We start from the raw sequence: 23,768 nt of genomic DNA on the forward strand, positions 1-23,768 counted from the left end.
CGGACGCGCTGATGGGGATCTTGCGGATGCCGGGAAGAACCGCCGCTGCCATCCATCCATGGCCGACACACAGCTCCTCAAGGTCTCGCCCTCCTCTCTGTCCTTTCGATTTGCTTGCCCTGATGCGGTTTCGATCCGTGATTCTCTGCCCTGCTCTGCTCCACTCTTCTTGCAGGAGTTTCAGATTTGCATTGTTTGTTTTTATCACCTAAAAAAGTCAGCTCTGATATGATACGAACAACATGTTTCCGTTTTGTAGGCTTCCAGTGGTGTTATTAGCCCTCAGCAAGTGCTAGCTACTAAATTAGCTTTGACTTTGTGTATCGGTGATTCCTACTAGGTAGGGTTCCTGTACGTGCACAAATTCAGTAAAAAAATGTTCTTGAGACATGCCTATTTATATTTGATACAAGATGCCTCTGCTCAACAATTTTCAAGTGAGATTCGCACTGAATCTTTTGTGTTTTATCTATCATTTAGTCCAGCTAGCAGCCAAGAAATGTTACTTTGATATGTAATAATCTTGTGATTCTTTGTGCGCTGCCGGTTATGTTTGACGGGCCGGCATAGCTGCACGAGTTCTTGTCTATCATTTACACCTGCAGATTGTGATGCTTTCTGCTCGCGATTGTTTCGCCATGTCCACTGCAGACATATGTCGGTCATGCTATGTTGAATGTGATATGAAATTGACATAGCCACTTGTTGTGAGATTGATCCTGACCGCTTTCTCTTTGAACAATAAGGTCCATCCCGTTCCCGCGCCAAAGGAGATGCTGCCCTTGTCTAAACGGCCGGCACAGGCGTCGCTCTCCAGATTGCGCACGCCGTGTCTAAACGGCTGTGTTGAACAATATATGTATCTTGCGATTCTCCGTGTGACGTGGTTCCCTGATGCGGTTTTGTTTTGTGATTCCCTGACGTTGTTCCTTCACACACGCAGGTGCACGACAGAGCCAGTTGTGTGTGGTGTGCGCGGGGGATTCTTCTTCCACCCCAGCAATCTGGTAAATCCACTGGTTACCTCCCAGCTCTACTCTGCTGCACTATTCTGGTAGGAGTTTCATTTTTTCAATGCTTTTTTTGTCAGCTAAAAAAGTCAGCTCTGAATAAGTAAGGATATGTTTCAGTTTTGTAGGGTTTTAGTGGATTTAGTCCTCGAGTGCTAAATTAGCTCTGGCTTTGTCTATCAGTGATTCCAACTATATAGGTTTCTTGTATGTGCTTAACTTATGTAAAAATTTGTTCTTTATACATAAAAGTGCCAGCAGCTATTTACTTGATAGATGATGTCTCTTTTATAGATATGTCAAGGATGAGAATCCACTAAAACCCTGTATAAACTCACACTTAACATATAGAATACTGCTCATTTGCATCGTTATTCAAGTTATCTAATCGGCTCATCGCACATAATTTGATAGTTGACCACGATCGAGTAGTACTAGAATTTGCTTGCCTTGAGCTGCTAGCTACTAGCTCCGTATCGCATCGCCTGTTGCAGTAATGAATTGGCTTATCGTAACGGTTCTTGTATGTTCACAACTTCTGTAAAAAAATGTTCTTGATACATACAAGTGTTAGCAACTATTTACTTGATAGAAAATGCTTGTTCTGTACATACTCCAAGGATGAGAATCACATGATAGTTCTTTTCGGCCTTATACTGTATAAATGTTTTTTATTTTGGTTTGCTTTATGATTTAGCCAAGCAATGTTATCGAGAAATGTATCTTGTGATTCTTTGTGTGCCGGTCATGTCTGTGGGCACAACTGCAAGAGTTCATGTCCATCATTCACACACACGAATTGTGTTGCCTGCTGCTCGCAACCATTTCATCCTGTCCATTGTAGACATTGTCGGTCATGCTATGATGAATTTCAAACAGAACCGACATAGACACTTGTCGTGAGGTTGATTCTGATCGCTTTCTCTTTGAACAATTAGGTCCATCCCGTTTCTGTGGCAAAGGAGATGCTGCCCCTGTGGACCTCCAGATTGCTCTGGCCACCAACTTATCTAGTGTTAAAGGTATTGTTGCCCTGACTTGGAGTTGGATCCCGGTGGCATTGTGTTTGTTTTATGCTTTTCTTCTCTCCGTCGCTCAATTTTAGCGTCATTATCTACTATTAGCTTGCACCAGGCAAGTATTGTATACATTACTAATTTACTAATTAATCTCAGCTGACCATGTCCTCTTTCTGTTGTCTGTTTTTTGTGCAAAAGGAATGCTTTTGTACTTTAAATTCAAGTCTGATGAAAGAAAGACTCTAGACATACTATTTTTCTTGTTACCATCAGTATTAATACTATCATTGCCATCGTTCTTTCATCAGCTAATAAAATCTCAGGCGAAATTAACCCAACCTCATTCTGTATAAAGTGGAGCTTCATTTTAGTTTTTACAATCACGTAAACTAGACCTGTAGCTAAAATGTGATAGCATGTTATACACATCGAGGCTTATTATTCTTGTCAATTCAAAATGAATGTGATGTCTTATGCTGAATACATTTAATCATTCGTGTGTTTTGACGTACCTGCAGGGTTGCAAGCGAACCTTTCAGAAATGATATTTAGATTCTAGAACGGACCGAGGAACCAAGTGAACTTGATGACTACTATGTGATTCCCGAGCCAGGGTTTGAGTAGCTACTGTTCTACCAAGTGAGGATGATGTTACGGTCGATGATGGCAAGATCAGCGCCTTGGCATACGACACCGCGTCGGTCGCTCTTGTTCAAGGTCTCTCTCTGTCTCTCTCTGTCTCTCTCTCTATGATTTGCTCGTCATGGTTCCCCGATGTGGTTTCAATTTGTGATTCCCTGACGCGGCCTGACACACGACAGTGAGCAGTAGTGGGATTCGTCTTCCAATCCGGCAATCTGGTAAAGCCACTGGTAGTGGTTACCTCCCTGCTCTACTCTACTCCACTTTTGTACGTAGTCGGAGTTTCAGTTTTTGAATCATTTTTCTATCACCTGAACAAAAAAGGCAGCGCTGAATAAAGCAAAACATGTTTCAGTTTTGTAGGGTTTTATTGGATTTAGCTCTGACTTTGCCTGTCAGTGATTCCAACTAGGGTTCTTGCTGTATGTGCACAACTTCTGTAAAAAAATGTTCTTTGTACATAAAAGTGCCAGCATCTTTTTATTTGATAGATGTTGTCTCTTTTATACATATGTCAAGGATGAGAATCCACTAAAACACTGTATAAAATAGGGCATGTCCGACAATGTCTCTTTTACTCGATAGATGATGTTATTGATAGAGATTCAATTCAGTTGCAAACTTGGTAATGTGTTACTGTTGCTTTGTCCAGGTGCAAGAAAAACTCACACTTACCATATAAACTGCTGCTCATTTGCATCATTATTCAAGTTATCTAATTGGCTAATCGTACGTACAAGTATTTTGTATAGTTGACCATGATCGAGTAGTAACAATGTTTGCTTTCGTTGACTTGCTAGCTACTAGTTCCAAATCAGATTGCCTTTTGCTATAACTAATTGGCCTTATCGCTTTTCTCAACTCTCACACTAATGCGGCTTAATTGTGATAGCAGATCCCAGCCATAGCAGCAGTTGGAGCATGTTAGCCAATTAAGGCAGCGTGAGCATGAGGAGAGCGAGCAGGAGAAGGAGAAGGAGGCAGGGCACCTACGGTCGGCTCCTTCTCCAGAACCACGCGGCGGGAAAGGAGGTTAGAGGACTTTTTCTTCTTGGGACGCCGCATCCATGGAGCTCCGACCCCATTGCCACTGCCATACATGGAGCTCTGGCCCATGGCCAACAGCTCAAGGTCTCGCCCCACCTCTCCTCTCTCTCTCTCTCTCTCTCTCTCTCTCATTTCAAATTGCTAGGATTGGTGCTTCCCTGATGCGTTTTTTTTTCATTCCTTGGAAGTGTTTTCCTCGCACACGTTGGTGCGACACAGAGCAACCGTGGGGATTCCTTCCACTACGACGTCTCCTGGTTTCTCCTCCGGTGCCCCCGTTCTTCTTCCACTTCAGCAAGTGGTGATCCACCGGTTCCCTCCTCTGCTCTGCTCTACTGTACTGTCAATGTCTTTTCTTGTTTCTATCACCTAAAAAAGGCATCAGAGAAACATGTTTGAGTTTTGTAAGCTTTCAGTTTTATAGGCTCTCAATTGCTAAATTAGCTCTGATCTTGTCTATATCAGTGATTCATACAAGGGTTCTTGTATGTGCCAAATTGTGTAGAAAACTGTTCTTGACGCATCAAATTGTTTGCAGCTATTTACTTGATGATAGAAGGATGAGATTTGCATCAAAGTCTTCGCCACTTTTGATGTGTCAAGGGTGACACATCAAACCCTTGTTGTACATATGTGAAGGATGAGATTCACATGATAATTTGTTTGGGCCTTATGCTGTATACAACTGATTTTTCTGTGTGTTTTATGATTTAGTCAAGGCCAATCAGTGTTACTGATATATATGTATCTTGCGAATCTCCGTGTGCCGGTCATGGTTCCCTCATGCGATTTCTATTTGTATTCCCTGACGTGGTTCCCTCACACACGCAGGTGCACGACAGAGCCAGTTGTGTTTGGTGTGCGCAGGTTGGATTCTTCTTCCACTCCGGAAATCTGGTAAGCCCCCTCCCTAACCTACTCTGCTTCACTGATCTAGTAGGACTTAAAGTTTTTCAATGATTTTTTTTATCATCTCAAAATGTCAGCTCTGAATAAAGAAGAACATGTTTACGTTTTGTAGGGTTTTAGAGGATTTAACCCTCAAGTCTAAATTGGCTCTGATTTTGTCTATCGGTGATTCCTACTAGGGTTCTTGTATGTGCACAACTTCTGTAAAAATTTGTTCTTTATACATAAAAGTGCCAGCAGCTATTTACTTGATAGATGATGTCTCTTATACATATGTCTAGGATGACAATCACATGATAACCAAATTTTGTTTTAGTCAGCAGCCAAGGAGTGTTATTGACAGAGAATCAATTGCGACGCAAATTTAGTAATGTGCCTGGTGGCTTTGCCCAGGTGCAAGAAAAACTCACACTTACCGTTTGCATCGTTATTCATATAACTGGCTAATCACACATATATGTAATTTGATAATTGACCACGATCGAGTAATACTACAGTTTGCTTGCGTTGAGCTGCTCGCTACTAGTTCTGTATCCCATCGCTTGTTGCAATAACAAATTGGCTTATCGATAGGGTTCTTGTATGTGCACAATTTCTGTAGAAAATTGTTGTTGATACATACAAGTGTCAGGAGCAGCTATTTACTTGATAGAAGATGCCTCTTTTGTACATACTTCAAGGATGAGAATCACATGATAATTCATTTCAGCCCAATACCGTATAACTGTTTTTGTGTTTAATGATTTAGTCAGTAGCCAAGCAATGTTATCGAGATATGCATCTTGCCATTCTTTGTGTGCCGGTCATGTGTGTGGGCACGACAGCATGAGTTCCTATATATCATTCACACGTGCAAGTTGTGTTGCCTGCTGCTTGCGATCGTTTCGCCCTCTCCACTGTAGAACTTGTCGGTCATGTTGTGTTGAATTTGAAACGAAACTGACATAGACACTTGTCGTGAGATTGATTTTGATCGCTTTGTCTTTGAACAATCAGGTCTATCCTGTTTCCATGGCAAAGGAGATGGTGCCCTTTGTGGAAACCGCTGACGCACGTGTTGCTCTCCAGAGATTGCGAAGGCGACCAGTGGTTCTAGTGCTAAAGGTAACATTGCCTTGACTTGGGCTTGGACCCCGGTGGCATTGCGTTTCTTTTATGCTTATCTTCTCTCCATCGCTCAATTTTAGCGTCATTATCTACTGTTAGCTAGCACTCGGCGAGTATTCTATACATTACTAACTTAGTAACTAATCTCATCCGGCCATATCCTCTTCCTGCTGTCTGTTGTTTTGTGCAAAAAGAATGCTTCTGCTGTTTAAAGTTAAGTCTGATGAAAGATTGTCTCTTGACATACTATTTTTCTTGTTACTATCAATACTATAATATTGTCACTGCCATCATTCTTTCTTTAGCTAATAAAATCCCAGGTGAACTTAACTCAAGCTCATTTGGTATAAAGTGGAGCTAGATTTTAATTTTTACAATCACGTAAACTGGACCTCGAGCTAAAATTTGATAACATGCATGTTAATTCAAAATGTATGTGATGTCTTACGCTGGATACATTTAATCATTCGTGTGTTTTGACATATCTGCAGGGTTGCAACCAAACCTTTCAGAAATGATATATAGATTCTAGAACGGACCGAGGAACCATGTGAACTCGACCACTACTGTGTGATTCCCGAGACAGAGTTCGAGCAGCTACTGGTCGACCAAGTGAGGATGATGTTGCGGTCGATGATGGCAGGATCAGCGTCTTGGGATACGGCACCACGTCAGTCGCTCTTGTTCCACGTCTTGATGACGGTGACAGCCTCAAGTTTCCCACCACGCTCTGGTCGATTCTCGATAACAAGCTCCCAGACGGCTCCTGGGGAGACGCTGCCCTGTTCCCCGCCTATGACCGGGTCACCAACACCCTTACCTGTGTCGTGGCTCTCATAAAGTGGTCTCTTGGCCATGGTAAATGCAGGAGAGGTATTGTAAATCGACAAACTAATACACGCAACTATTCTGCTAAAGTACCAAATGAAGCAAAGTCTTTCAACTAAATGTATGCATGATGCATCCTGTTTTTTCTTTTCAGCGCTCTTTTTTCTCTAGGACAACATGTGTCAACAACTCTGTTTTTTGGCCCTCGTGAAGAGAAGGAATCCTAACCTATATGAAGTACATTTTAGAGAAATGATGTAGCTTCCTTATAAGATCCCAAAGCATCAACTATACAAAAGAATGCTTCTGCAGTTTAAAGTCAAGTTTGATGAAAGAAAGAGTCTGGACATACTATTGTTCTTGTTACCGTTAGTATCGTAATACTTTCACTGCTATCGTTCTTTCATGAGCTAATAAAATCCTAGGTGAACTTAAACCAATCTCAGTCTATAAAAAGTGGAGCTTGATTTTAACTTTACAATCACATAAACTTGACCTGGAGCTGAAACTTGATAGCATTTTTAATGTACATCAAGGCATTATTATTATAGTTAATTCAAAATTAATGTGATGTGTTGCGTAGGACAAATTTAATCATTCGTGTGTTTCGACATACCTGCAGGATTGCAAATGTAGCTTGTCTCCGACGATGGGGCCGAGAACCGCAGGCTACGTACCCTATGCATCGCTGCTTTGACTGACCTATCTCCCTGCGTCGGCAACCGCTTCTCTGATGGATGGGTTCATCACAGGGACTCGTCATGGCGCGCTTCATCAACACTAAGAGGAGACCCCTTCATCTTCATGGCCGGCCCTCAAGCAAAGCAAAGGTACCCATTTTCTTGAGTTCATCTAATATCTTAATCTGTATGTTCTGTTTCTTCATCACATCCAGCCCTGGGATTTGCAATTCTTCCTCCTCTCGTATACATGAGGACGGGTTCATCAATGTTTGACTCTGCTTGGATTCAGATTAGCCTGCTCTTGGATTCACATTGTTCTGTACACGTTAATTGGCCAGATTGTTTGGATTCACATTGTTTCGACTAAATATAGTTTTGGGTATTAGATTCGGATTGTTTGACCACACATTAGTAATCCAGATTAGAGGTGTATGTACTGAGATTTGATTCTAATTACTCCTGGCATATTTTAAATAGGAAATGTTGTTAGAAGACTATCATCCAGCCGTGCTTGGATCAAAATTAATGTCTATTATATTGTTTAGAGATTTTATTTTATTTTGAACACAAAAGTGCCTCCATTAGACTATATATGTCATGAAGATGGCCTCTTTGTTTGTGGGTACCATTCAGGTAGGTAGCTTAAAAGAGTTTGAAATAAGTTGTGCCAGGCAGTTACTATTGTAGTCCTGCTTCTAGTTCTAGAAGGATGCATCTAAGCCTGATTTGATTTCATTTTATTTTTGAGCACTATACTAATTGCTATCTGGTCAGGGAGGGGATCGAAATCGTCCATGGACGGACGCGCTGATGGGGACCTGATGGAGACAGAGAAGGACCACGAGGAGGTGGCGTGGGTCGACCCTGGCGGTTGGCTCCTCCTCCAGAACCACGTGGTAGGAGAGGAGGCACAAGGACTGCTTCTTCTCAGGATGCCGCATCCAGGGAGCTCCGACCCTACCGCCGCTGTCATCCATGGAGCTCTGACCCATGGCCAAGAACTCAAGGTCTCGCCCCACTTGTCCTCCCTCTCTCTCCCTTCTCTCTCATTTTAAATTGCTAGGCTTGGTGCTTTCCTGATGCGGTTTTTGTCTGTCATTCCCTTATGTGTTTTCCTCGCACAGGTAGGTTCAGACATAGAGCCACTGTGGGGATTCCTTCCAGTCCGACGCCACTTGGCTTTTGCTCCGGTGCCCCCGTTCTTCTTCCAATCCAGCAAGATGGTATGACACCGGTTCTATCCTCTGCTTTGCTCCCTATACCTGCAATGTCTTTTCATGTTTCTATCACCTAAAAAATGCAGATCTAAATCAGAGAAACATGTTTCAATTTTACCTGGTGATAGAAGGATGAGATTCACATTAAAGTGTTTGCAACATTTGATGTGTCAAGGGTACTTCACACATCAAAGCCTCTGTTGTACATATGTGAAGGCTGATATTCGCATGATAATTTGTTTGGGCCATATGCTTTATAACTGATTATTTTTTGTGTTTTTTTAGTCAGTAGCCAATTAATGTCAGTGATATATGTATCTTGTGATTCTTCGTGTGCTGGTCATGGTTCCCTTTTGCGATTTTGATTTGTGATTCCCTGATGCGGTTCCCTCACACACGTAGGTGCACAACAGAGCCGGCTGTGTGTGGAGTGCGCGGGAAGATTCTTCTTCCACTCCGGCAGTCTGGTAAGCCACCAGTTCCCTCCCTGGTCTAGTCTGCTCCACTGTTCTAGTATGAGTTTTAGTTTTCCAATGATTTTTTTCACCTAAAAAGGCCAGCTCTGAATAAAAAGTACATGTTTCAGTTCTGTAGGGTTTTAGTGTATTTAGCCCTTAATTGCTAAATTACCCCTGATTTTCTTTATCGGTGATTCCTACTACGGTTCCTATGTGCACAACTAACCTAAAAAATTGTTCTTGATAAATACAGGTGTTAGCAGTTATGTACTTGATAGAAGACACATCTTTTCTACATGGTAAATTTCGGGATGCAAACCTAGTAATGTGCCTGGTACGATGTTCCACTTTTTCTTTGAATCGCTTCAATCTAGGTGCAAGAAAAACTCACGTACGGTATAAATTGCTTCTTATTTGCATCATTATTCAAGTTATCTAATTGGCTAATCGTATGCACAAGTATTCATATAGTTGACCATGATCGAGTAGTACTACCATTTGCTTGTGTTGAGCTGCTAGCTACTAGTTCCGTATCGCATTGCCTTCTGCGGTACCTAATTGGCTTATCACTTTTCTCAACTCTCACACCAATGCGGCTTATTTGTGAAAGCAGATCCTAGCTTGAGCAGCAGTTGGAGTTAGCCAAGCGAGGCAGCGTGAGCACTAGGAGAGGGAGGGGAGAAGGAGAACTTAGGTTGCATGGCACCAATGGTCGGCTCCTTATCCAGAATCACGCGTCGGGAAAGGAGGTTCGAGTACTGCTTCTTCTTGGGACGCCACATCCATCGAGCTCTTACCCCATCACCGCTGCCATCCATGGAGCTCTGACCTATGGCCAACAATTCGTCATGGTATCGCCCCATTTCTCCTCTCTCATTTCGATTTGCTAGTCTTTGTGATTGTGATTCCCTGACGTAGTTTCCTCAAGTACGCAGGTGCACGAAAGACCCAGCGTGTGGTGTGCATGTGGAATTCTTCTTCACACTCAAACACAGGTTATGGTAAGCCACTGCTTCCGTCCGCTGCTCCATGGTTCATGTAGGGGTTTCAGTTTTCAATTTCTTTTAGTGGATTTAGCCCTCACATGCTAAATTAACTCTGACTTTGTCTACCACTAATTCCTACTAGGGTTCTTGTATGTGCAAGACTTCTGTGAAAATATAAATATGTGATGTCCACCCCTTACTGTCTCTATTCTATTTTATGGTTTGGAAAATGCAAATCATGTGTTGGTCTGTTTTACAAACATGGAATAGCCAGTATAATTGATCTTGCCCCCCTTATGTGTTGCTCCCTATCATTATTCTGTTACCTTGTTAACTGGCCGTTAATCTCATTCTTTGTTCACCCGCATGGACCTGACTTGATGGTGAGGATGGCATAGATATCCATGCTGGAGGAGTAGGAGGGCAACGGGCAAGTAATAATAGGAACCACCATGAGCCTCACTATGCGCTATCCTGGTGAAACTGTTGGGTGCAACGGTGATGGGCAAGACGAGCATGTAGAAAGAGACCACAACAGCAGCAGGATAAGACATAGTTGTTGAAGACTTGAAATACACATGAATGTACATGTTTCGATCTGATCTCCCCTTAATCTGGATTGCCTTCTCTTCACATGTATGGTTGGTATGTTTAGTGAAGCTTCTCAATAGGTACATGTCTTGTTAATAAGTGATTTTAAAATATAAATAGAAGATAGAAAGAGAGGGGAGGTTGGACAGCAAGAGATAGTTATTGTAAAAAAGAAAGTGGGTCATGTTTCTCTTATTGCTCTATTCTGTCATAAATTTATAATGCTTGTCGGTCAAACACTAGAGTAGATTTTTGACTTTCTGTCGGTAATAATCAATGTCAAATGGAAAAAATAGAGAACCTTTTCGTGGAGAAAATTGAAGTCCTTATTCTGGTCATATAAAATACAAGATGTCCACCCCTAGTGTCTCTAGTCTATTTTGTGCTTCAAAAAATATAAAGCATTTGTTGGTTGTTATATTTGTAGAGAAGAGGCAATATGGAGGATTTGTTTTTCTCAAGAAAGGAATAAATGCAATCATGGGCTTGGCTATTAATCTAATTTTGATGGCTGTAGGGTTGTTTAGATGCATCATAAGACATTTTTATAGAATTGAAATACACCTGAACAAGTTGTGATCATCTGGAATGTCGTGTCTTCACATAAAGTATAAATATAAGATAGGAAAAGAGGGAAGGTCTGAAGAGCATGAGATAGTTAGTTATTGTAAAAAAGAAAGGGGGTTCTATTCTCTAATATCTCTTATTCCATTGTAATGCTTGGTGGCAATAAACTAGAGTAGAACTTGATTTTCTGTTAGAGCTAATCAATGTCAAATGGACACCCTTTTCCATGCAGAAAAGTAAAGTCCTTATGATAGTCATGTAAAATGTGAGAGGTCCACCCCTATTATCTCTAGTGTACTTTATATATGCTTCAGAAAATATAAAGCATGTGCTTTTTGTTATATTTGTAGAGAAGAAATATGGAGGATTTTGTTTTTCTCAAAAGAGGATTGATTAGAAAGGTGGGCTTCATTCTAACATGTTAATCTGATTACACATAGGAGCTGGAGTCAGTTTTCTAGTGATGGACTAGGATTGAAGCTACTCGACGAGGCACAAACATGCTACTATCTTGCTAGGCTGTGGTCTTCAGTTCATGTCGTGGCTGGGTTGTTGCCAGTTACTTCAACTAGTCAGTTTTCTTGTTCTGCTTGCTCCAGTTACATTATGTCCTCCCAACCGTTGTCTGATCATGAATACGTTGTCACATTGTGCCTTTTGTTTCTGAAAGATAAAACCTTGTAATTTTATTATATTACGAAGCCAAGCCGCGCACATGGGTATTTTTTGGGCTACCCCAGCTTTCAGGATCCAGACACTTCAAAATTGTTTTCTCAAGCTTCTTTTGATGGTATTTAGAAACTTGCATATGCTCATTTATTTCAGTCTAGTAAGCAACTTGAGCAAAATGCGTCCACAAATTATCACCAGGCACGAATGTCTCAGGTTGACAAAATCGTCTGCCAGAGTGTGTTTTATTCAAAGTCCTCATTATAGCCATATAATATTCGAGATGTCCACCCCCACTATCTCTTGTCTATTTTATGCTTGAAAAAATATAAAGCATGTGATTGTTGTTGTATTTGTAGAGAAGAGGTAATTTCTAGGATTTTGTTTTTCTCAAGAGAGGAGTAATGAAATTGTGTCTTGACTCTAACCTGTTAGTTTGATTTTGATGGCTGTAGGGTTGTTTAGTTGCATCATAAGACATCTTTGTTGAATTATCTGGATCGCCTTACCTTGACATGTCCTGTTAATAAGTGTTTTAAAGAAATATTATAATTTAGAAAGAGAGGGGGAGGTTAGCAGAGTATCAGAGATAGTTAGTTACTGTAAAAAAGAAAGGGGGTCCTATTCTCCATCTCTCTTATTCTGTTGTTATGCATGTATCTTCCTGATATACTAATATAAAGTATAATTCATGTGATTCTCTCTGTTAATGGTGATGAATCAGTCTTGCAATTGAGGTGCAAGGGCCATTTTGTGTGCTTTTGCCTCGTAGTTTCCTATTCAATGTACCTCTCGTAGCTGCTGATTTTGATGTGTTTAGGTTCACTATCTTAGAGCCTGTTCGGACTCTCTCCGCTCTCCAACTCCACGCCGGAGCGGAGCAACATCTAGTTCTAATTTGGGGAGTGGCTGAAAAGGTGCTCCACGTGCTCTGCTCCAAACAGGGCCTTAGTTGATGATGTGATTGGATTCCATATGATTTTAAAATGATCTGGAGATTGCTTATCTGGCTCAACACCAACACTTGATCAGAGATGGACATCTTCAATGATCCAATGCTTTTGCTTATCTGACTTTTGTTGGTGCTTTTATTCTGAAATCTAAACTACTGCTTTTATCCGTCGTTAAATTCATATTATACTTGATGTAGACTGTTTGTTATATGAAGTGCTAGCCTACATGTACTTGGTCAAGAGCAACATGTGGGTTTTTCTAGGACTTGGTCACAAGGCACATTATGTTAATTGTAGCCTGCTTGATGTATAGACTCATGCAAGGACAATAATTAGCACCTAAAAATCATTGGTAGTGGTACTTCCATGTTAGAGTTGCTTATGGTAGCTACACCTTTCGCAAAGCCATTCATCTGTTGATTGTTCCAGAGGCGCCAGCTTGTTGGCAATTCATGTATTGTTTGCTTTGACGCGTGTTTTAACCACTTTACATTGGTCTCTTAATAATGGTATTGTTTTGGCTTCTTGCGGAAACAAGTAAATCTGCACCTGCATGGTTCTTTTTAAAATATTTCCTAGGATTCCCTTTTCGAGATGACATGCTTAGTGTTGTGGAGGTCCATGTTATCATGTCGAACCAAAACATGCATGCTTTGAACTTTTTGTAACAGCAACTTGTCTTGATTTATGAATTGACAGAGTGTAATTTCTGCATGCAGGGAGTGGCTCTTTGACGTTGCTCCTCGAGGATGATGCACTTGAAACCCTCTTTGGTGAGTTCCTGGTCTCCTCCCTCTCTCTCGCTTGTGTCCTGAGATTGTCCTGCTCGATAGCCATGGTTGGCACTAGTGCGAATCATCGACCGAATGATTGAGGCCTTGGTTATGTATGTGGCCATGCTTCCTTACTATGCTGGTGGTCCTCCGGCCACCACAAGTGTTTTGTGTTGATGATTGGTTTGACGTTTTTTTAGCTGGGGCTAGTTTCATGTTGTGCACTTGGCCATCATCTTCATAGTTCTTACTGTAGTGTAGCTATTTTTGGTGTTTTATCATGCCATTGTCCTAATCTGCTTGTGGATGAGATGCTGGCCATTGAGTTGATTTGTCATATCATGGTTCGAATTGCAAATAGAACTTGCTACTGTGGAAGTTTACGCGGTTTAGAGATTGGCCTGGTTTAGTTAATTGCTATGGAGTAATTTTGATAAGAACTAGAGTAATTTACTTGTTGTGGGTATATAGCTTGTTTACTTTCAGATGATGTTACTTTCTGGGTCTATTTTCCTGAATTGGCATGGTATAATAACTACATGTTGATGGTTATGCTACTCCTTGGCCATGCTCTTGTTTGATAGGCCTGGAAAAAGAGATAGATATTCTCTACTAGATGTTTTACCAAGTGTTAGTGGTTTGTGCTGCTGATAAGAAGTGTGGCATACTTGAGCTAATCCTGTGTGCAGCTAATCCCAACATGGTTTGACTAAGCAGCTTGTTTACTAGATTTTTTATTTGCTAAAAAATTGAGACTCTTGTTGTGCATTAGATGCCCGAGTTTGGTGCCATGGAGATCGACGATGAAGATGTCATTGCCCACAAAAGTGTCAAGGCATTGAAGAGAGAAGACATGTCCCCTGAGAGCCGAGATGTGGAAAGCATTAGGTAAAGTGGCAAGAGGAGCCGGATGTGCAGCTTGTGCTTTTCTTTGTTGGCTGGTGGTTGCTGCTGAAGTGCAGATTGATGATGCCTGGTGATATTGAAGTCCTAGTAGATAGATATGCCCTATGATAATTGTTTTCTTGTTGGTGGCTTACTTGTCGGCTGGTAGGTATTGAGTCGATGAAGTACCTTGTCGAATTCTCAGCTCTTGTTGATGTTCTCTTTTCTCGATGGAGAGAGAGAGTGATATATGAAGTGTAAATTTCTGCATATTTTTTTCCACGAGTCTCTCCGAAATGAAACCGGGAATTGTGTGCCATGCCAATCTATCTATCTCTCTGTCTGTGAGTTGCCGAGAAGTTTCAAGCTGAGTGATTTACATAATGGTAGTTTGTGCAAGCATGCATTTTATGATTGTTGTCTGCCTTGGCTTATGAATTTTTGTTCACCAATAAACAGTTTGCAATGTACTCCCTTTGTAAAGAAATATAAGAGCGTTTAGGTCACTATTTTAGTGATCTAAATGCTCTTATATTTCTTTACAGAGGGAGCAGATGTCTTGACTTGTCTTGTAGGAAGGAATATTGATAGATAGATGTATCATGGAGGCCTATCTAAATCAGCCCCTCATGATATGCAATGTAGGTGATGTGGTTTCTGGCGGTGTTGTGGACGGGTCATTTGGAGTTGGTCCATGCTCGAGGTGAGGTATATGTCATTGTATTTATTTAGTGTTTTGTTTAATTTGTTCCCTTGTCTGCCTAATAACTAGCTAGCTAGCTAGTACATCATCACGCCTCGTATCCTGACTGAGTGCACGCACAAGCAACAATTTATGCCTTATTTCTCCTATGGACATGGCATGGCATGGCATATCTCTGTTGGTAGGCTTTTGCCGTGAACATCTAGTTGAACATGCGTCCAAAACATCTACTTGAACCAAAATCAAATATAAAATTGAATGCCAAAATGGCCAAAGAAAGAAGACACAGCAAATATTTTCATGGATTTTGGTGTTGACAGCAAGCAAAAAAAAACGTCCATGACCATTGGTCGTCTAACAGCCACACTGGTAGCTAGTCTTGTACTCCATGCAAATGCGGATGCCATTTGACATTTTAGCTAGTCTTGTACATGCAAATGCGTACTAGCAAGCAGAGCAGTTACGTAAGTTGTGCAAGAAGAGGACATGATAGCTAGCTAGTATAGATACGATAGATATCACCCGAGGAAGCCAGCTAACACACGTATAGATAGTATCTTATCATATTTCGTTAGACTGAGCGGCTGTTTTTTTTAGTTATGATTTGGACTCCCTTAAAAGACGCTAGCAGTTAGTGCGTACCTATTAATTACTAGGACGGAGGAAAAATCAACAGATCTCCTTCCACCTTCCAAGGAAACTTAACCGATGGAAACCCACTTTTCAAGGAATTGGATTTAATCCTCTCCCAAACCAACGCATCCATTATTCCCTCCCCCCTCGATCCAGCCTGCCTTCTTCCATTCGATCCTCATGCCTCACGCAGATCGACCACCCATCCCACGGCTGCCCATGTTCCTTGCCGGCTCGCTGCTCGCCATGATATGAGGGCGCCGGCCTCTCCTCTCTTATATATACCGCCTTGCTTTGTTTGCTCCTCCTTTTTCCTTAGATCCAACACCCTGCGCTCGTCTCTGATCGGATGCGTCCATGCCCGATGCAACACATGTGGTGCTCGTTCGTATGAGCCGTCTGTCTTGGGCACCCTGGCCATGCCTACCTCACTCGTCCACTCTATCTATGTATGTAAGATCATGCACTACCTTCTTCATCTAACTTGCTTCTTTAAGGAAATCAACCTTGGTGCTTAGACTCTGATGCGTTTTTTCTTTCTTTTGGACATGGCGATGCATCTATTTGACATGGAGGCACAGACAAGAGCACACCTGGGCACCAGTCATCATATTACTAAACCACAGTATAGAAGCAAAGGTTAGTGGAAAACCAAACTGTACATGCATCGGCATCTGTTGGTTGGATGCTTCCTTTCATTTTGTTTTGTCGTCCTTTTCTCTTATGATGAATTAATTAATGTGTTGCTCTGCTCTAGTGGATCTCAATCTGGACTGTATCGAGCTACACAACCCATACGAGCCAGCTGGCAAATCCAATTCCAAGGTAACACTATTCCCTTCAAACGTAGAATGATGTAGAAGTTTCGAACATTTTCTATATAGCAGCAAGGTGCACATTGAGAGTAAGCACACATAGCGTGTCTCTGAATTCTGCTTTGTTGCTAATTAACTGCAAGAACGGTTTCAGAGATACTAACAAACAATGGTTTGTGTTTGGTTTGCCATTGTACATACAGTCCAATTCATCAAGTACAAACAAATATAACTTGTAGGTCTATGCTATATATGTCTGTATTATTCCTGTTCGTTTTTTATGCACACTTACATGCTATAGAACCCTAGCAGACAACCTCATACGTATACTGCCCCTTGTAATTCTCGGTCTAGTTCAGTTCTCACTAACCTATGGTACATTGATGGAGCAGATAATAGGAAATCTACTTACTAGTGAATCATGACCAATGGTACATTGATGGAGCAGATAATAGGAAATCTACTTACTAGTGAATCATGAGCTAATGAATTTCAGAATAAGCTACTAAAATACAAGCTAGGTAGGTAGTGCAAAACATAACATTCGGCATTGTTCATGAGCAAATCACTAAGATATGTTAATGCCAAAATGAAATTTGGTTATCAACTAAAATGAGTGAAGAACAAGACGATGTGAAATATAAAATGCAAGACGTGCATGCATCTCGTGTTGCTTAACTAGCAGCGAGCTTGGTGTCTCCGGGTGTGGTTGGTGTGGCGGTGGTGTCGACTTCTCCTTGAAGTATTTGTTCCTCCGGCAATCTCATCCTCGCGGTGGCTCTTACTCCTGAGTTGTTGTGTGTCCAGGTGGATTTGTTCAGGGTTCGGTGGCTGATGTTGTTCCTGTAAGCGGAATTAAAGACATGTGTTGGCTGATGCAGTTCATGTTTAACTTGCTGGCAAAGCACCGGCCAATACATTGTTGGAAGACTTTTGGGATGTGAAAAATGAGAGAGAGGAGAGCGCGCTAATGCTCCGCTGCCACTGGTTGCTGCTGCTGCTGATCTCTCTGGGGAGAGATGGTCTTTTAAATGAGAATTTGAGCTAGGGTTGTGCATGCATTTATTCAACGCGTTATGCTGCCAAAATTTCTGGTCGAAATTCCCACGACTTGTCGAAATTTTGTCCTTCTTTGTAAGGAAACAAAACGTTTAGGGTGTCGGATGCAAAATGTTAGGGTCTTGGCTGCAAGATTTTGTAATTTGTGAGGATGTAAACAGAAATTAATTTTAACATTTGTTCCGAATTCCGAAAAATATTAGTACTTCGATGTTTGTTCACTTATTTTCAGAAAATGTTTGAAAATTAAAAAGTATTTTAATTTCAGTTTTTTTTTGCCTTTCGGAAAATGTTAGACTTGTTAGGTGTTAGTCTAAAATTAGATAACAAGCAGATTAAAATTAGCAAACCAACCACCTGAAGAAAAGCAGATACAGTAGATAACACACCAAAAAAAAATAGTGTGCATATACTCTCAAAGCTTCAATTACTAGTGTGCGCGCATCATACATCACAAGATTCAGATTCAAACCTAGTGCGTATATGCCTATGAAGGCACATGCTTTTATATATTGGAGCATATATAGCAGCTGTTCTTGCCTACTGCAATTTAACCTAGCTGAGACGCAAATAATGCCGGCCAATCTACCTCCATAGGCACGGCCCACATGGACAGGCCGCTCCGAAATTGCTCCTCCTCTACTGTTCCAGTTTCGATATTGATCCCGTGCACGCACTCAAACTCGTCTACGATGAGCAATGTGCCGCTTCTCTCCCCTGACCTACAACGGGTTTTCCACTCTCCTTTCGGTGGTTTTAGCTCGACCACCCTAACGAGAAGCCATGCTTCGCTATCTGTGCCGTTTTGCAGCCTCCATATGTCTAGACGACACATGTCAGCTCCAACTTTATAGAAGAGACAAAACAACAATAGTGACCTGTCAACGGAAACACCAAGCGTCCAAGCATGCGCTTCAACAATCTTTTTGGGTGAGTTGGTCAGTCGGGATCAAGATCTAGGTGAGTTGGTCAGTAGTGATAGTTGAATAGCTCGTAGGTTGCACTTGTCAAATAAACTTATACCCATCGGAAAGTCTACATGAATTCTCCCAAAAAAAAGAAAAAAAAGGATACGTACAATTTTTTATGCACCACGCTGGGATCTATCTTATATGTTTATTTTAGAAAAATGATGCATACATGAAGGTAGAATGCACCATATGAGATCTTTTTTAAGACAAACGTGATATATCTATCCTATGCGTACAACACCACATGAGTATTTATTTTATCTAATATTTTATTTAAACGTGCGTCCATGCAGGGCACAATACACCATGTCAGATCTAGTTTTTTTTTCTTTTTTTTAGGCGTCTTGCTTTTTTAGGAACGGAGGGAGTAAGATGCATGGATGCAAGGCACAATACACCACGTCAGATTTATTTATTTTTTCAGCTTTTTTAGGCGTTTTACTTTTAGGATGAGAAGTCTAGGGATGACAAGTCTACGGCTTACTTTTTTTTTAGGCGTTTCTAATTATTATGAGGTTTTCTAGACTAATTCTCTTTTTTCTGGACACCCCATAAAGCACTTTTTATATATAAATAGATAAATAGATGTGTGTGTTAGCTTTTTGTTGTATGCATCATTATCTTAAAAAGGTCAAGTGTTTGTTCACAATGTTTATATTCTCTTGATGCGGCATTATTTTTTATTAATAAGAAGTTAGGCCGCGGTCTATTTTTTGTTTCGATATTATGAGTCAATAAAAAGGCTTTCATATATGTTATAATGATGTTTATTATCGACATTATTTTAATTGTGGCATGTCGGACATGTGGTTGTTAACATCCTCCACCTAAAGGTACTCAAAAATAATTGCTTTTGATGGTTTTAGTTGTAATGAAGGGATCTTTTTAGATGTATGTTGTTACTGCTACTGTATGAAGTTGCTAGTCTATATACGAATATCAATAGAGTCATTTCACATAGGGAACGGTGAATGACAACACGTTTTATTGAATTGTGATAAATAATAAGCCAGCAGGTAATATAGTATTCGAGAAGCAGATACATATTGGAACAAGCATAGACTAGTAATTAAACCCATACAAGGGAATAATTAGTTAAGATATACCCTTACTTAGGGTGAAGATCAATATAATCACTTGGACCATAGACCTCAAATAACTCAGCAAAAATTCCATTCTTCCTTCTTGGGTTGCATCCCATGTCCCGACATAGGTTATCTTTGTACCAGTTATTCAAAAGTCCAATGCAGAATGCATGGAATCCGCCATGAGCGTACCGCTTCATGAACTTCTCCCATTCTAGGACATCCCTATGCATTGCTTTAATACTCGGTAACCTAAATCCACCATCCATGAAATGTGCTAGCCACTTGGCCCGTAGTTCTGAGGTGTGGAGATTTGCATAGCTCTCTGAATATCCGATGACTGCGAGTTGTGGAATGTTGGGATGTACACAATCCCTGTGAGAAAATGTATACCAAATAAATTAGAAACTTTTCAGAGATACTTGAAGTAAATAAAATAATGAAAATCGGTGATGACCTGTACAGTGATAGAGTCATGGATGTTGAGCCACTCAAAATACTCTGGAAGTATTTCGATGTGAACATGCTCTTGATATTTTGGTCGCCATTGAATCCTGTTCCAAAGATAACTATGTCACTCTTTACCAACGTAGATTCACCTTCAACCAGCACACCTTCTTTGCAAAAGCTGAAGGTCTTTGACTTCTCAACCAAGATGCTGCCTTCCTCTAGATTCTTGTAATGATCCTTGGGTGCAAGTTCAACCCAGCATCCCACCATCCCCTCAAAAAAACTATGGTCGGGAACCATGTCATGCTTCTTCATTGTAATGGAGTAGTAGCTCTCGGCGAACTTTGAAAACATCAACTTCTACTCATACACAAAACGAGGATAGACTTGTTAGGTGTTAAGTCTAAAAATACAAACATTTACACTTTAAATAATATTAAGGTTGTAACTTGTATAAATAAAGGCAAAATGTTGCCATACCAATGGAGTCAAGATGGTAGCTAACAAGCTAAGGAAGAGGCCTTCGCCAGGCTTATGAATAAGGAGTTCACCGAACCGAGTTAGATATAATTTTGATATGTCGATACCCCAAGCATAGAAGTCCGGTAAGACCCATTGCTTGGTTCGGACAACCATTGTGCATGGTTTCTCAGTACCTAAAAAAAAGTCATGCACATATTATATTAGTGAGGTTTCATTTTTTATGCCGCAAACTATAAAATGAATACCATATAAGCATTATAGACAAGGCACATAAATTTCTTAATTGGAATGATGAACAAAAATGGATATACTAATGCTTCGGTGAACACACTCTAAATATGATATATTGTCCTTTGTGTGAGCAAAATGAAGTTTTGTTCAAAATGAAGCATTGCACATTTGTACCGTTCAAGCTTGCACATTCATTAGCGATGTCAAGGGCCGAATGTCCATAGCCAATAACAGTCACACGCTTGCCCTTGACCATCTCCTTAGCTTTCTGACTACCCATTTTGGAATAGTCCATGGAGTGGATCACTTTTCCATCAAATGCTTCCGGGCCTTTTCCAGGAGGCAATTTAGGTATGTTGGGAACATTGCTGAACCTTCCAATACAAAGAATCACAAAGTCTGCCGTGTGTACCTGGAGGAAGGAAATGAAAGTTTACGAACAATCCCGTATGTGAAATTTTTTAACTAGGAGCGAAATTTCTAGCAGTGCTAGTTCTTTAGTCTTTACCTGCACCTGACCCTGGGCGTCGGCCACCGTGAGGCGCCACTTGCCGTTGCCAGAGCCAAATGCGTCAGCGCAGCCAGCCCACTCGTCCCACGCCGCCACCTCCTCCTCGGCGACACCGACGTACTCCATCCCGGCAACGCGGTGCCCGAATCGGATGCATTCGAGCACCCCGAAGCGGCGCGCGTAGGCATTGAGGTAGGCGGCGACCTGGCGGTTGTTCGGGAACTCCTCCGTGACGGAATCCGGCCACGGGAAGTCCGTGTACTGGTACATGGTCCGCTCGGTCTGGAGCCTGGTGCAGTCCGGGGTGTGCGCCCACACGCCGCCAACGACGGTGTCCGCCTCGAATACCACCGGCCGGCACCCGCGCTCCAGCAGGTGCTTGCACGCCGCCAGCCCACTCACGCCAGCGCCGATGATGGCCACGCTCTTGTTCTCCATGCCCATGCCCATGCTTGTGTTATCCATCGATCCGCCGATTTGTGTGTATATATAGCTGCTGGGCGATGAGAGAGAGAGAGAGCAAGGTAGAATTGTCCGTTCCAAATCTAAACAAGAAAAATATGAATTAAAGATTATTCAACTGCTGCTACTGTATCCGTCGCTGTCGTTGTGCTCGGCGCATTCATGTGGCGACATGGAGCCAAAATTTTCTCCACGTTTAAGGAATGCCACGACACTCACATGACATTGACGGATGTTTGGCTGGAGTATTGTTCCGGATGAAATCTGGACCAGCTTCATGGATACCAGCACAAGTGGTTACTTAACCATAAAAAATAATATCTTTGGTCGACGGCTGAGAAGACTGGGTGGCTGCTCAATTAAACTCGTGTATTTGCAAAGGAAGTCACCGGCCAGTCTTCTGGTACAGTAATCCTACTCGTGTGTCCCACGGGCACTATTTCTACGTAACTTCTCCTTGCACGCTTAGCTTGGTGCCCCCACTAGACAAATCACGCCACACAGCCATGAAACCGGACAACAATGTAGACCACCAAACTTATACAGTAAAGATATCTTCATATTATTGGAGCATTTACATTGTAGTGTTTTGATTCCAAAATTTAGCAGGAGGTTGGATTCTAAATACTTAGTATAATTTCCAACATCCATGTATTTTTTGGTTGTAGTGGAACAACGTTACAAAATGCGGACCGGCGTAGGCTCGACTCATACTCGACACGTGTTGTTGATGTAGTGATGGGCACGGCAATGTAGCAGACAAGGACAATGCAGCAAACAGTCGAGAAATTGCGTTGTGTGGAAAGCAAACACATATTCTCATTTGCGCGAAGGCAAAGGCTTAGAGAGATCACTCTTTCTATACCTTTTGTGCATGCCAGGAAGAAGAGTTGGCCAAGGTTCAGACGACCCGGCACTGTAACACCTATGTTAGAAGGAGACACTACTAGGAAATACCTTACAGGTACATGCTAAGCAATAGCATGGGGTAAGAGCCCCACACTATTGTTAAGTAGTAGTAGCGCGGCACACAGCCCCACACTACATATACATATTAGTAGTAGCGCCGGTGTGCATACCACGCGTTGCTGATAAGTGGGCCCTATGGTACAGGCCGGGTGGAGCGGTAGTTGCAACGCCTGCCAAAGACACACGCTACTGCTACATCCATTACCTGCAGCGCCTCTCGTCCTCCGCTTTTGAACCTATCATCCAACGCTTTCTAAAGTACCTCTCTGGATGGGCCGCGAAGCATCTTTCCTGCGGCGCTCGTCTCACTCTCATTTCCTCTACTCTCGACGCCCTTGTTACCCACTTCATGTCCGTCTTTAGAATCCATCAGAAGATTAACAAAAAACTAGACACCGTCCATAGATCCTTCTTCTGTCGTGGGAACGATTTCGACAATTATAAGGGATAGGGTAAAGGAGCATGATATATCGAGATGCATATGGGTGACGCGGTGATTTTAGCGAGTCCGGGCCTCTCGCGGTGGAGATAACAACCCTACGTCTCGTGCTCCGGAGAGGTTTTGTTTTATCTGAGTATGTATCCACAGATTACAATGTGTGTGAGAGAGAGAGGAACAAATCCCATGACTGAGCTTAGTCCTGAGACTAATGGCGAGGGAGAGAGCCAGGGGGAGGAATCAGAGAAGAGCCCCTTAGTCTAGTGGTGGGGGTGGCTTATATAGAGTGCGCCACCCCCTCACCTCCTATGTTACAAAGAGGGGCATGAATGTCATAATGTCAGCCCACTACGAAACCTCCACTATGAGAATGATGCTTCGACTGCCTTGTCGATTGTTTGGTCTTCGCATATTCGAGTGAGCCATACGACTGAGTGGTTGACTGTCTTCCGAGTGAGCCATACGTCAGAGTGGTTAACCGTCTTCAGAGTGGACGATACGTTGATATGTCCGAGTGAATAGTACACTGTATGAGATTTATCTGAACCCATATGATGTGTGGACCCCATGCTTCATGATATTTCGACCCTTCGTGGGCCTACCTGTTATGTGT

At 41.9% G+C, this 23,768-nt stretch overlaps 3 protein-coding genes and 1 long non-coding RNA gene across 10 annotated transcripts; 3 read left to right on the forward strand and 1 right to left on the reverse strand.

Moving 5' to 3' along the window:
• The first annotated feature begins 823 nt into the window (after window positions 1-823).
• On the forward strand, window positions 824-8,443 carry LOC123160079 (uncharacterized). Of its 5 annotated transcripts, none has more exons than XR_006479990.1 (12): window positions 824-1,007; window positions 1,949-2,032; window positions 2,548-2,746; window positions 2,851-2,939; window positions 3,567-3,802; window positions 3,907-4,019; window positions 4,550-4,615; window positions 5,624-5,731; window positions 6,226-6,607; window positions 7,185-7,392; window positions 8,020-8,252; window positions 8,370-8,443. It is a non-coding gene; the product is annotated as an uncharacterized lncRNA (long non-coding RNA). The 5 variants fall into 5 exon arrangements; XR_006479991.1 differs by having other exon boundaries at window positions 943-1,007; window positions 2,851-2,901; XR_006479987.1 differs by lacking the exon at window positions 2,851-2,939 and having other exon boundaries at window positions 943-1,007.
• Window positions 8,444-9,613: 1,170 nt separating this feature from the next.
• Window positions 9,614-12,926, forward strand: LOC123160078 (uncharacterized). The gene is made up of 4 exons (XM_044577900.1): window positions 9,614-9,771; window positions 9,856-9,921; window positions 11,505-11,635; window positions 12,568-12,926. The coding sequence occupies exons 1-4, from the start codon at window positions 9,752-9,754 to the stop codon at window positions 12,687-12,689; spliced, it is 339 nt and encodes a 112-aa protein (XP_044433835.1). The 5' UTR covers window positions 9,614-9,751; the 3' UTR covers window positions 12,690-12,926.
• Window positions 12,927-14,906: 1,980 nt separating this feature from the next.
• On the forward strand, window positions 14,907-17,779 carry LOC123161329 (uncharacterized). 3 transcript variants are annotated; one of them, XM_044579166.1, is made up of 5 exons: window positions 14,907-15,047; window positions 16,000-16,129; window positions 16,256-16,319; window positions 16,438-16,505; window positions 17,303-17,779. In XM_044579166.1, the coding sequence occupies exons 1-5, from the start codon at window positions 14,947-14,949 to the stop codon at window positions 17,342-17,344; spliced, it is 405 nt and encodes a 134-aa protein (XP_044435101.1). In that variant the 5' UTR covers window positions 14,907-14,946; the 3' UTR covers window positions 17,345-17,779. The 3 variants fall into 3 exon arrangements, 2 of the variants coding, with proteins under 2 accessions (XP_044435101.1, XP_044435102.1); XM_044579167.1 differs by having other exon boundaries at window positions 16,262-16,319; XR_006480668.1 differs by lacking the exon at window positions 14,907-15,047 and having other exon boundaries at window positions 15,942-16,133; window positions 16,262-16,319.
• Window positions 17,780-19,633: 1,854 nt separating this feature from the next.
• LOC123161785 (probable flavin-containing monooxygenase 1) lies at window positions 19,634-21,735 on the reverse strand. The gene is made up of 5 exons (XM_044579594.1): window positions 21,283-21,735; window positions 20,949-21,186; window positions 20,541-20,716; window positions 20,068-20,420; window positions 19,634-19,985 (listed from the first exon to the last, which is right to left on the reverse strand). The coding sequence occupies exons 1-5, from the start codon at window positions 21,733-21,735 to the stop codon at window positions 19,634-19,636; spliced, it is 1,572 nt and encodes a 523-aa protein (XP_044435529.1).
• Window positions 21,736-23,768: the final 2,033 nt, after the last annotated feature.

The sequence above is a fragment of the Triticum aestivum genome, chromosome 7B (assembly GCF_018294505.1).
Source record: "Triticum aestivum cultivar Chinese Spring chromosome 7B, IWGSC CS RefSeq v2.1, whole genome shotgun sequence".
NCBI lineage: Eukaryota > Viridiplantae > Streptophyta > Magnoliopsida > Poales > Poaceae > Triticum > Triticum aestivum.